A 12,208-nucleotide genomic window follows, 5' to 3' on the forward strand; every position below is an offset into this window, starting at 1 on the left:
CTATCAGCTTACATGGAATTAAAAGCTGGACTGCTGCAAAAGTGTCAGCAGGGTCACTTCTAAGCAGGTATTTGGGCTTCCTCTATTCTGTCCTCCCTCTGGTTAACTCCTTCAGTAGATCTGTTCCAAGGAATAATTTAGACAGCCATTAATATTTTAATAATTTTAATTAAAAACAATACAAAATACTACAGTGATGCAAAACAAGTTATCAAAGTTGATTTTACCAATGAACATTTTTTAAAAAAAGGCAGTTCAACAAGGCCTTGCTGAAATTCTACTTGCAATTTTAAAGTTAAAAAAAAAAAGCACTTTCTAAACATTTTCCAGAAGTATTTTTGCCTCCCAGCAATCTACGACACTGTCAGAACTAGCACGCTTTATTTATTATGTAAGCCAGCTAAGGTTTTGGTATCTGTGTAACTTCATAAATACAGTCCAAGAGTCAGAGCTCAACTATAAATATTTTGCTTTTCTTTGAGACTTGCACAATTGATGCTAGGAATGGAGTATTTCATTGTGAAGTACCAGAATATGAGGTTGCATCTTACATAAAGCAGTGCTCTCCCTCTGTACAGATGCACTCTGGCTTTTGCTCGCTGCAGCAGCCAAGGCCACAATCCCATCCCACAACAGCCATGCGAGGAGCTGCCACTGTGCTGCTCAAACATAAGCTGAACCATCTGCCAAGTGGCACTTACCACACAGCTTGGTAAAGGATATGACAGAAGGGGTTGGTTTTAGGGGTCAGGGTGTTAGATCTAACCTAAGGTCTGCTATCCAGGTTTTTAAATAATTTTTAAGTCAAGCAAACTACAGCTGTCCAGGTACAAGTCTCTAGCTGGCCTGAAATGCAAAAGTTAATGAGTACATCTGCTGTAATAGTCTTCTAGGAGTACCTAATTTCCTAACCAAAACTAGTCTTTCACATCATTCCTTTGAGAACAAGTCACTTTACAGCAGGCACATGTAAGGCTCTGTTTCCTGGGCCTTTGACTTTGCTGGGCCTAAGAGAAGTGAGGAAAGCCATCCAGAAAAGCCTTTGGCAGAATGGCAAAAAGTGGCAGAAGAGAAGGATGAGAGAGGACTTGTCCAAAGAGGAAGAGTGGAACCTGTCCTGAGTTAGCACCTGCTTTCCACAGTTCTTCAAGCTGATAACATTGCTGAGGAGCACAGACATTGCCACAACCAAATCCATGTGAACAGCAATTGCAAGTTAATTATACATGCACACAGTTACTGCATCACATCTGGCCATGTCTTCCAACTACAAACAATAAAGTTTTTGAGGGCAGAAGCTCCAAACGTGGATCAAGAGAAATACAAGAGAAAACCCCATCAGCCTGTGATAACACTGGTGCAGTGTCCCATTTCCAAGCTCAGAGAGGCTCAGATAGATCAGTGCCACAGGAAGCTCCCGGGTGCATCAGCCAGCAGTGCCTGACACAGCCCCGCAGGCAGCACCCAGAGCCTGGCAGAATGTCCTCAGGGCCCCGTCCTGTTAGCTCAGACTACAGAACTCAGGCTCCCACTGAAACTGTACTTGTTGGTACAGTGACAGCTGCCAAATGCAAAATGGAAATGGCACGAGAGAGGATGGCACCAGCTGCTCCAAGTGAAAGGCTGAGGAATCAAAATATTCCTCCCAGACACACAGTGCATGGCAGCAGCCATCCCCCCCTGCCTACCGCAGCAGGATACTGAGGTGTTGAGTGGGATACTAGAAAGCACCTCTAAAGAGGTGATCACTGCACATCAACTCAACAGGCAACTTACTCCACAGGATGTATTTCAAGTTACATTGTACCTTACTATAGGTCATTCCCCTTTCTATAGATTCTGAGTTTTCCTTACACCGTTTTAGTCTTTGTAGAGGATATTGCATAGTCCATAAGTACACACATGACTAACACCATGAATGCACAGCAAGCTGGATGCACTATAGCTCAGCAGAAGCACGACACATGATGCAGTGCAGGGTTAGAGCAACAGATGTACCTTTCAAAAGCTGATTTTGAACTGGAAAACTACAGTGTGGTTTCTATCTTCCATGGAATGTCAGCTCTCATGGGAATACAAATGAAAGCCAGCATAGCTAAGACTAAAGGCAGGTAGTTTTGTCTGTTTTATCCATGGTCCACTCCATGGGCACAGAGTAAGTGCAATGCACACCAAGAATGCCCTCTGAATATCCTTGGTACAAAGCAGCAGTTACCACAGGCTGAGCCCTCGTGCTTCCATTATACCATCACATACTCTAGGACATTACTTCTTACTGGAAGTGCTGGGAACACTCACCGTTCTCATTTTACACTGTGGGGGGGAAAAAAAGAGTCCTCCAAATCCCAAATCTCATTCTCCTCTCTCTAAAATGAGCGTTACCTGAGGTATACATTACAGTGGATTTAAATGAGCAACTCTACAAGTGTAACACCCTGCAGTATTTTTTGAATAGGTTTAATGATTATGCTTCGCTTACAGCTGTGCTTCAGAAGAAAGGCAAAGTTAGCTAATTGCCTGCAACCTCATTTTCCCACGTTCATACACAGCAGAGGTCTGTATTGATACCTGATGTGATTACAAGTTTTTTGTCTTATTTAAAGGAAACAGACCCACTTCTGTGCTGCAGACAAGCTACATCAACAGCCATCTCCCTGTTGCAGTGTGAGTACCTTCCCACTGACAGCCCGAGCCTTTGCCTCTCAGCTCACATCCTAGGTCTGAACGGCTGGAAGGGAAATCTTGGTCCAAGCTGTTCTTTGATGAGCAGGTGCTCAGCTTCGGACCAAGCTGGAACACACAACAGGACGTGGCTTCTACTAAAAGCTTTTCAGAGCTTTCTCTCTGTAGAGGTAGAGTGACTGGAAACAAGAACACAGGCCCTTTTAAATCCTAGAGAGGCTGCTGCCAGGAGGCATTTCCTGCTGGCCCACCGTGAAAGCAGACAACACAGTTACCTCGTACCCTGTTCAGATCTCCTAGAAGTAACTATGTAAATATTTCCTAAATCAGGTCTAAAGACCATGAGATTGCTAAATAAAACCTAGTGAACTACAGTACAAGCAGCTGTACCATGTTGAAGGAACTTTCAGCTTTTTACAATTTCTTTGTTGAACTGATATGTTAACGTAAGCATGATGGAGTACTAGTTCTAGACAGAATATGCTGACTAACAGAGGTAGCTTTCACTTCAGAAATACCTTGAAAAAAATTATGTTTCAACTATTTGTGAAATCATCAGTCAGAACAGAGGACACCACACACCTGGAGTAAAACACAGCTACAAGTCAAACATTGAATCTATGCCAGCTACCTTAAAAAAGTTATTATTTAGCACTTCGGTATCATTTCAAGTGAGGAAATACTAAACAACTCTAGGCTACCATCTTGTTTGACATCAGTCTTTTCCCTACCTAAAGTTACACATGTCCCTGCTTCCTTTCTAAATACACAGTTTCAATAGTAAACATTGAGGTCTAGAGAAAGATTATTCTGTCCTGCCCAGAAGTTAAGCAGAACAGGATTAAGGTAGAACATCCCAAAGATCATTTTTCCTTTACTATTTCTGGCTCCTTGGTGAGTCCGAGATAAGTTAAGACAAGGTTACGGGTTGCTCAGCCTGGTATTTAGAATTCCAAGAGAGGCACTCAGACTTTAATTTCCACAGATATCCAATGGCAAGTCAGTAGTAGAGAACATAAAAGTGCCACTAATCTGCATCCCCTAATTGCATATATTGAAAGGAAAACCTCAAAGCATTGTGTTATGAGTTACAAATTCAACTCTTCTACATTTCATATACTGTACCTGCAGCAAATGTTTGCAATAAGCATAAGTTCACATCTGTATCATCACTTCATTAATGGAAAAGCAATTATCTCAAGCCAATTCATTAATAAATAACTATTCCTAGACAAGTTTGATGAGCTGACAAAGCTCAAAAGCCAGCAGTGTCCACATGCAGGGTCTTGAAGCAGTTTAGCACTAAACAATGTGCCCTACGACAGGTTCCTCCCATTGTAAATGCAGGTGTTGAGAAATGCCCAGGTCAAGGCTGTGAGGGATTTCTTTTTCTGAAGAACGATCAGAATATTTTCCAGATGTTTGAAAGCCTCTGCTTGCTTCAGTTCACAATGACTATCAGTATTTAACCTGTGGTTCATCTGCATCACTTGCCTCTGTTTCGCTGCTCTGGGAGAAATCTTGTGGGGTCTCTACTCTGTCCAGTCCCAGAAAACTAGTAATGAGTTTGGCAACTGCTTCCACATCACTGTGGAAAAGAAGAAACAATGGAAGTTAGTGGAGCTGTGGTGCTGACAAGACAAGAACAGGCATGCTAATTCCTGAGAATAACTGGCTAGAGGGAAAGTCATTTGGGCAAAGTATGGCTGACAGCATGCCACACCAAGCCATTCCTTCCACATCAGGACAAATCAGTCCTTTCCCCAGTCCCTGCTGCAAGGTTCCTTATTATCAGTGCTTAAGATAAATTTTCTGTTAACTAATACACTGAATGTTTGCTAACTAGAATTACTCCCCTCTGCCATTGCATAGCTGAAGAAGGCAACTCCAGCAGATGTGCAGCACTAAAAGGATCTTAGATATCTAAATATGATCCTGATAGACGGTGTTACCCAAATGTCTGCAAATGGAAACATTATGGGGTTTGAAAGGTTAAACTGAGTAACACAAGGTCGTACCAGCAAGTTTGAAAACTGAGCTTAGATATAAGAGTTGGCTATTACTGACCCACGTGATTGGCATTTCCCACCTTACACATTCTAATTTTAAAAAGTCCACACTGCACCTTCTGCAGCCCAACACTGCGCTCTGAGTGAGCGGGTGTGAGAATCCAGTGACAAACCGCAGCACGACCAGGTAACCCTTCCCAAAATAGCGCACGGTCTCCTCTTCCACGTTCACATCGCGGATCTCATTCAGCATAGCCACGACTGCAAAGAGATGGGGAAAACAAGGCAGCTGTTAGCATGACTGCAAAGCCTGAGCACTGCCACTGGTGCCTTGGGTGATGGGGACCCCGGTCTTGGGCACCACTGCTGTGATCCCACACAAGCGGGGCAGTCCTGCAGCAGCAAACAGCTGCCGAGCTGCTCGGGGAAAACAAACATCCACAGGTGTGGATGCAGCACATTGTAGCTGTACAGGCCCTAAGGAACAAGATGTACAGCCTGCCAGGCACTGAGGTACCCTTTATTACTCATGTTTCCCACTTGCTTTAATGGCAGTTTAAACTATTTTTCTGTACAGAGTAAGCAAACAGGTGTTCAGTCTCCTGAGACTGAACAAATACTGAAATATTTAACTGCTCAGAGCACCTGCTGATCTCTGCATCCTCACGCAAATCCTAAACCTAATATCCTAAACCAGATATTATCAAAGAGGAAGAGATGTCCTCAGCTCCCCAATGAAAACATGTATCCTAAAGGAAAGTTCAGAAACATTAAACATCTTTCTCTCTACATCTTCCATCTCCAAAATGAACTGTTTAAAAACCAATTCAGCTTAAGGTCATTCCAAATTTGGCCACTTTTCTGAGCTTACTGAGAGCTGGTTCGATTTACAGTAGGAAGTAGAATAAAAACTCTGACATGGAAGAGGATCCTTCTTTTGCAATAGAATAGAAGATCCTAGTTTGCAATAGAACTCCCAATTCACTATGACTCAACCACCTCACAGGCTATACTGCAACTTCTGTTAATCCAACAGGAAGCCCAAATACTGCATTAATCTGAGCCTCCTGAACATGCTGCTTTAAATGCATATTCTATATCTGCAGGATGTAGCATGCCTTTGCATATGATATCTAAGCATTTGCCTGCTCCCCAAAGCAGATGTGATTACAGGAATCTCGACTTCTGGATCCAATATTTAAGTTTTTCCACCAGTCCCAGCTGCCAAGCAGGCTAGCCAAGGGAAAGGTAAACCTGCACATTAACATCCCAAAGGAATGGCTACGATTATTATGGAAAGCAATGTGTAGGCCTAGTTACCTTGGATTAAAATAATTAACAAGATGCATTCAGCACACTGAGAAGAAGCATTTGGGCCCTGAGAGGCAGGTTGTTACATCTGCTGCTTGGGAACAAAGCAGATCTAGAAGCAGATGTGACTTAATTTGAGTACAGAACTCCAGAGAAGCTATTAAATGGGCACATATCCATCTCTTCTGCTGCTCATCACATTTTCTACCACAGATGCTGCTTTCTCACCTTGTTCATTGCCTCCTTTTGACAAGGTCAATAATTTCTTGTAGAGATTGAATGTTTTTAGGCAGAGTGTTCCCTTGTTCTTATCAAATACAGCTTCCTGAAAAATTGAAAAATAAAAATTACGATTTTCCTGAAAACACCACCACTAGCTATGCTTCAAAGTAAAATAAAAATAGTTCTGTGGGAAAAAAATCTTGGTAACAGAAAAATACACAGCTAGTTTAGAGACATTCCTCTATTATTAGACTCTGAAAATCACAATCTTGCTCTTGGTTTTAACAGAGACTTTACCATATCTCCTGTGACTTCTAGTAGGGAGTCAGAAGTGGGTTCATTGTCCCTCTTGCCACATTTCTCATGTAATAAAAACATTGCCTAGAAGCAAATTTGAACACCAACTTGTAACTCCCTTAATTTTCACTTCTGGTGAATTTGACATTCCAGTGCTGTGCTCTGTGGGCCAGGCTTACACAGATCTCAAATACCCCTGACATTCGCTGAAAAGAGGATCTCATTCTCTTTAGGTGAGTTGCTCATTCTAACACAACTCAGGTCAGCAAGGTGACAAGGTGGCTTATTGCTCTCAGTCCTGCTCCTACCAAATCAACATCCACGAGATTCTAAACCAGCATACACCATGCTTGTCCCAGAGAAAAACAGCTGAGCAGTCTGGAAGGTTAGAGCTCCTTTATTTAATGGTTGCTCTGCCATTAGCTTGAAGGGTAAGTTCAAAATCACGTTGTGCAGCTGAATGTGCTGATCATCCTCCCTCTTTTATATGACAGAACATTTTGGGGAAAGTCTCCCTTTAAAAATACCCCTATGTTTAGCTTCAAATTTTCATGCTTGTGTAGTGAAAGATTTATTGCCCTAATTCTAGTCCCTGTATAGCAACCCCAGAGGGTTTCCTCAAAACGAAAAGCATAACTTTTCTGTTTGGACTAAGCAAGTGCGTGGGGCTGCTGGAATCAGCATCTGCCAACTGCTTCCTACTCACAGACACTCATTTCCTGAGTTCAGCATCTTACCTCCCACTGCTCCAGATTCTGTGCTGCCACAAAGAAACACCCAGCCATGTAGAAAAGCTTCCATGCCAAGCTGTCTGAACAATGCAAAAAGTGCATAAATTTAGTTTTTTCCCCCCTTCTTTGGTATTCAAACAATCCTGAAAGCAACAAGCTCCCTTTAAAAGCAACAAAAGGAGAAAAGGTTTCTCTGATGGAACATTTTTGCCTTTAGTTGTACTATAAGCTATTTTACAGCTCTTTCCCAGGATGAAAACACAGAAAGTCTTCATATTTTTCAGAGACTTCATTCACGCTGGGCTTCAAACCACGCAGAATTATAAGCATATGTATTATTGGCAAGGTTGTAACATCACATCTTTCTCTTCTCTACAAGCAAAGGCATTTTAAAAGGCATCCACAAAACTGCCAACCTGCTGTCAAACACCAAATATTTGTGCTGCAGAGGACTTAAGGACAACGAAAATTCAATGAAGCAAACATGTTTCTGCATAAAAGGAAGCAGTTGGTCCTCTTGACAAACAAACATTTCCATTCCATGTCCTGGAAATGTTTACATGTCACAGCCTGAACAATTTGCTCACTCAGGTTTTTATCTGAAGGCACAGTAGAACTGTGCTCAGGATTGTTTCAGAAAACTTTGTGGCAATGTCTTAAGAAAAGCAAGGCTGATTTAGCTGGTGGCTCAAGCAGCTTTCACTGCATTTTGCTCTTTAAATAAAAATTCGTGGGTTGTATTGGTAGCACATTCCTACACACTATTAAGTTTTAAAATTTGATGTTAATAGGATGCAGCACAAGAATCACAGGGCAGCTTCCAGGATAAATCCCATCGATGGAAAGACAGCTGGCATTTGGTGCAGTCTGCTGTATTGCAGGGGGAGGAAGCAGCAGTAGCTGTCTGATCTCTAAAGGTGCTCGGATGAGTAATCCCTGCTAGTGATGATGTGACAGTTTCCAGAGAAACAGAGAACTTCCGTCAAAGGCAAAGTAATCATTTCATTATGGTGTCAAATAATCATTACATGTCTTCCCAGGAGAGCTGTGAGGACCAGCTAATCACATTTATAAAACACTGAAAGTACAAAATGCCACTGAGTACTAAATATCATTATTAAAAATACTTGCAGATGGAAAAGCAGGCTGAGTAAGAAATAGAGCATTAAAGCACAGCAAGTCACAGAGGCAACAGCTATTATTGGTTTTATTATTCACACCACAAAGTGGGAGAGGTACCTCCACTACCTTTGTAAGGCCAGCCAGAAGCTGCAGAGGAATCATCACTATGAAAAACAGATCAACAGGAAAGAAACAATTCTTCCCAAAAAGTGATAGGTCATTACCTGCACTATAATAAGCAGCAGCCAAACCTATGGAGGCTATTCCTAGGAGGAAAGAGGAGAGAATTAGGACAAATAAGCAGCTCAAAAAGCATCTAAAATTTCCTGATGAAAAACATCACTTTTCAAAAAAATGACAAACGTGACTGCAACATAGATCACTATATGAAAGTCAAGTTATTTTTTTCTCTGAACTCAGTATGAAAGAACTTCCATTCTGCAAAGACATCAAAAGCACAGGGGCTGGGGTCAGAAATAAAAATTTTGTGACACAACTGGAAACCTCAGAGGGACTCAATTTAACCATTACACCATACTTCCTCTCAGCACAGTACAACTTGGAGTGTGCTGACACAAATCTTGCAACAGTTATTTTCCCCTTTAAGTGCTCCATGGAGCCAAAAGAAAACTTTTGCAGTAAAGTTGTGTCAGAAACTGCCAGTTCCTTTCTCCCAGAGAGGAGGAAGGAAGCATCTGAATTCCATGCCCCAGTGGCTGCTGCAACTGCAAAGATCTTCTCAACAGCATCCCTGAAAGCAATGACATCGTTGTGGTGTTGCTGCAGTGAGATCTACTCAGCTGGAAAGCAGGATGTGTCAGATTTTCCCCACCAGCTCTCTCAGTACAATCGTAACAAGTTTCTTTTTCCTGCATATTCAGTAGTGCTTATAAAGATGCCTTTCAGAACATCCTGTATGACTTCCCATTTCATACACGGTGTCCTTAGGAGCTCACCATCAACCACACGCATGATCCAACCCCAGCATGGCCACACTCCAGTCTTCCACTCATGAAAACTGAGATGTTTTTCAACCTAACTAAACAGCCCCTTCAGAAGCTTCACATTTATATTGCTGCATGGCACGTAATAAACTTTCTGTTCTTGAGCTTTCAGGACTCCCTTAAAATTCTATCCATGAGCCTCTGAGGTTCTCCAGATGAGACTGAAAAATGATCAGTCTCACAGTGAAACTGCCACGCTGAGGCTCCAGATTCATTTAGTGGCAATGATAAAGGAAGAGTTCAAAGCACAACCATTCCTCTTCTGGAAAGGAAAACACCTGGAAGGCAGGCATTTCGCTAGGGGCTCTTCCAGAAATTTATTCAGTGACCCTCTTCCCTTAAAGCAAGCTCTGAAATAAGCTGAGGAATGCTGTGGTCTTACCAACACAGAGAGACCAGGATCGGATGCCAGGCGACCTCTTTAGATGAAGATGGGAACTCGTGCGTTTTTCAACCAACATGTACATCTTCAAAAGAAACTCCCAACAGCCCAGTCTGACTCATGAAACCGCACTGGACCAAAAAAAAAAAAAAGAAAGCAAGAATTTTAAATCATCGACGATTCCACCAGTTCCCCTTCCTAGCATTTTTCAGGACTTACCAACTCTTAATCTAGACTATAAAAGATGTCCAGGGTAAGAACACAGTCTTTTTGCACAGGAAGAGCAACATGTACACTGAAAACAACCACAAAGTAAAACTGTCATGTGGAGACTTGCATAACAACAACATGAATCTGAACTCTCGGAAGAAAGTTCTCATTTTGGGGGTAAAAGTCTCTTTCTATTATAATCACATTCCAGAAGAAAAATGTGAAAAACAAGAACCCAGAACAATGTTGTTGCTAATTCATGCAGCCCTTCAAACAAATAAAACAGCAAGAGGAATGGAAACCTCTTTGACAGCATTTTTCCTGCGAGCTCAAAGGGTGAAGGACTAGTCTGGGAGCTGGGGCAGGACAGTGCAGCCTTCTGCCCCTCTGACATGGGGGGTCTCTCACCCCTGATGACACACCAGCTACAGCCAAACACTGCCAGCATCCCATAATGCCACAGAAGGCATTCCCATGTCCCAAGCCACCTCAAGAATATAACGAGAAGCTCCCAACAAAAGTATGTTTGTCCATCCCCACCAAGACCATGCCTTCAGCCTAGGCAGAAACTAACAGTAGAGACTAAAAAGAAAGGTACTGATTAAAACCAGTACGAGCTGGGTAACCCCATGCAGCATTTTCAGTACGTTTTTACTATTTTACAGCATAGAATCAGAGTTGTTTAGGGTGAGAAAGACCTTTAAAATCATGAAGCCCAACCACTAACCCAGCACTGCGCAGTCCACCACTAAACCATGTCCTTAAGCACCACACCTATATGTTTTTTGAACACTTCCAGGGATGGTGACTCCACAACTTCCCCGGGCAGCCTGTCCCACAGAACCAGTTCCAGGAGGCTGGCATTAAGCTGCAGTTAGCTACCCATGATAACAGGTTTCCAGAAAATGCCAACATTCATCAGGTTTTGAATAACCATGGAAAACACAGAGAGAGCAGGTCTGAGCACATCCAAGTTCTTACAAATGGCAAGTGCGATTTTCAGTCCTTTAGTTATCCTGCTGTTCTTGGATGCAAGAAGACATTCCTGCAATTCTGGAAGTTTGGATACAAAGCTCCAGGGGAGCAGATTTAGCCAGGTCTTTTCAGTTAAACAAAAAACACCCACAACTCTGATTTTAATCTCTTAGCAACACATCTGAGAGCATCTGAAACCGAAAGAGCCAAAAGCACTTATGCATAAGACACGCTCCATCTCCTCCGGATGTCAAGCATCAAATTTTAATTTTCAAATGACTCCTGTGAGTTGCTCTCAATACACCGGAAAATATTTCTACAACGTCTTCTCCTGCCTGTTATCAAATACATCGAGATCACTGCAGAAATCTGGTTGCATTTCACAAATATTACACCCTACTTAAAACATAATTCTCACACATATCAGTTAAGTGCATTAACGCAAACTTTGATATCTACCCCTATATTAATTTAGTGAAGTTCAACCAGGCAAATGCCAATCTTAGTTTAATGCTGGACACTCAACATCAATGGCATTGTCTCTCACAGGCTGTTGCTTGCAAGAGACAGACTTTGGAACAAAAAGGACCAAAGCAGCTTCTAAAGTTACATTTAATAAATAAACCATAAATGCCCCTTTAAGCGAATGCAAGAGCTTTACTACAACGTTATAATTACAGAGAAAGAGGTATTTTTGGGCTGCTATGAACTCAATTTTGCTTGAATTTGTCTGGTTTGACACTGAACTGATCTCCAGCATCAAAATAACATTCTCATGCTTCTCCCAAGCTCTCGGTTGAGGGCGAGCCAGAAAAAGCCATTAGAAGGAACACCTTGAAATCTTCACCACCAACAGCCATCAAGTCAGGACCACACATCAGGTGAATTTTCTTTACAGAGCTCATTTTTCTTTACCTCCCAATCCTGCACCTACTCCCACCTCCCCACAGCCTGCTCTCCCCCTCAGGGAGGGGAGGACACTCCCCATCCAGGGACCGGCCCTGCCAAAACCCACCCAAGATGGGGTTTGCTCCCCCACGCGTGGGGAATCTGAGAGCCCCCCCCCCCCTCCTCCTTCACCCTCTCCCAGCCCCGTCCCCGCGGTACCTGCCCGGGCTCCAGCCGCGTTCTAAAGGGATCCGCGGCCGCCTCCGCGTCCCGCGCCCTCAGCACTAATCCCGCCTCAGGGATGGACAGACGCGCCCGCAGCCATTTTGGGTGAGGGCAGAGGATGGGACACGAACCTCCCCTCCCGTGAGGGCG

At 42.9% G+C, this 12,208-nt stretch overlaps 1 protein-coding gene across 1 annotated transcript; it reads right to left on the reverse strand.

Annotated features, from left to right (window-relative positions):
* Nucleotides 1-148: 148 nt before the first annotated feature.
* On the reverse strand, nt 149-12,202 carry LOC125335630 (cytochrome b-245 chaperone 1). Its single transcript, XM_048323405.1, has 7 exons — nt 12,053-12,202; nt 9,761-9,891; nt 8,599-8,640; nt 7,259-7,332; nt 6,231-6,327; nt 4,808-4,952; nt 149-4,270 (listed from the first exon to the last, which is right to left on the reverse strand). Exons 2-7 carry the CDS (start codon nt 9,843-9,845, stop codon nt 4,141-4,143), a joined length of 573 nt encoding a protein of 190 aa, XP_048179362.1. The 5' UTR covers nt 9,846-9,891; nt 12,053-12,202; the 3' UTR covers nt 149-4,140.
* Nucleotides 12,203-12,208: the final 6 nt, after the last annotated feature.

Source organism: Corvus hawaiiensis, chromosome 19 (genome assembly GCF_020740725.1).
Source record: "Corvus hawaiiensis isolate bCorHaw1 chromosome 19, bCorHaw1.pri.cur, whole genome shotgun sequence".
Lineage (NCBI taxonomy): Eukaryota > Metazoa > Chordata > Aves > Passeriformes > Corvidae > Corvus > Corvus hawaiiensis.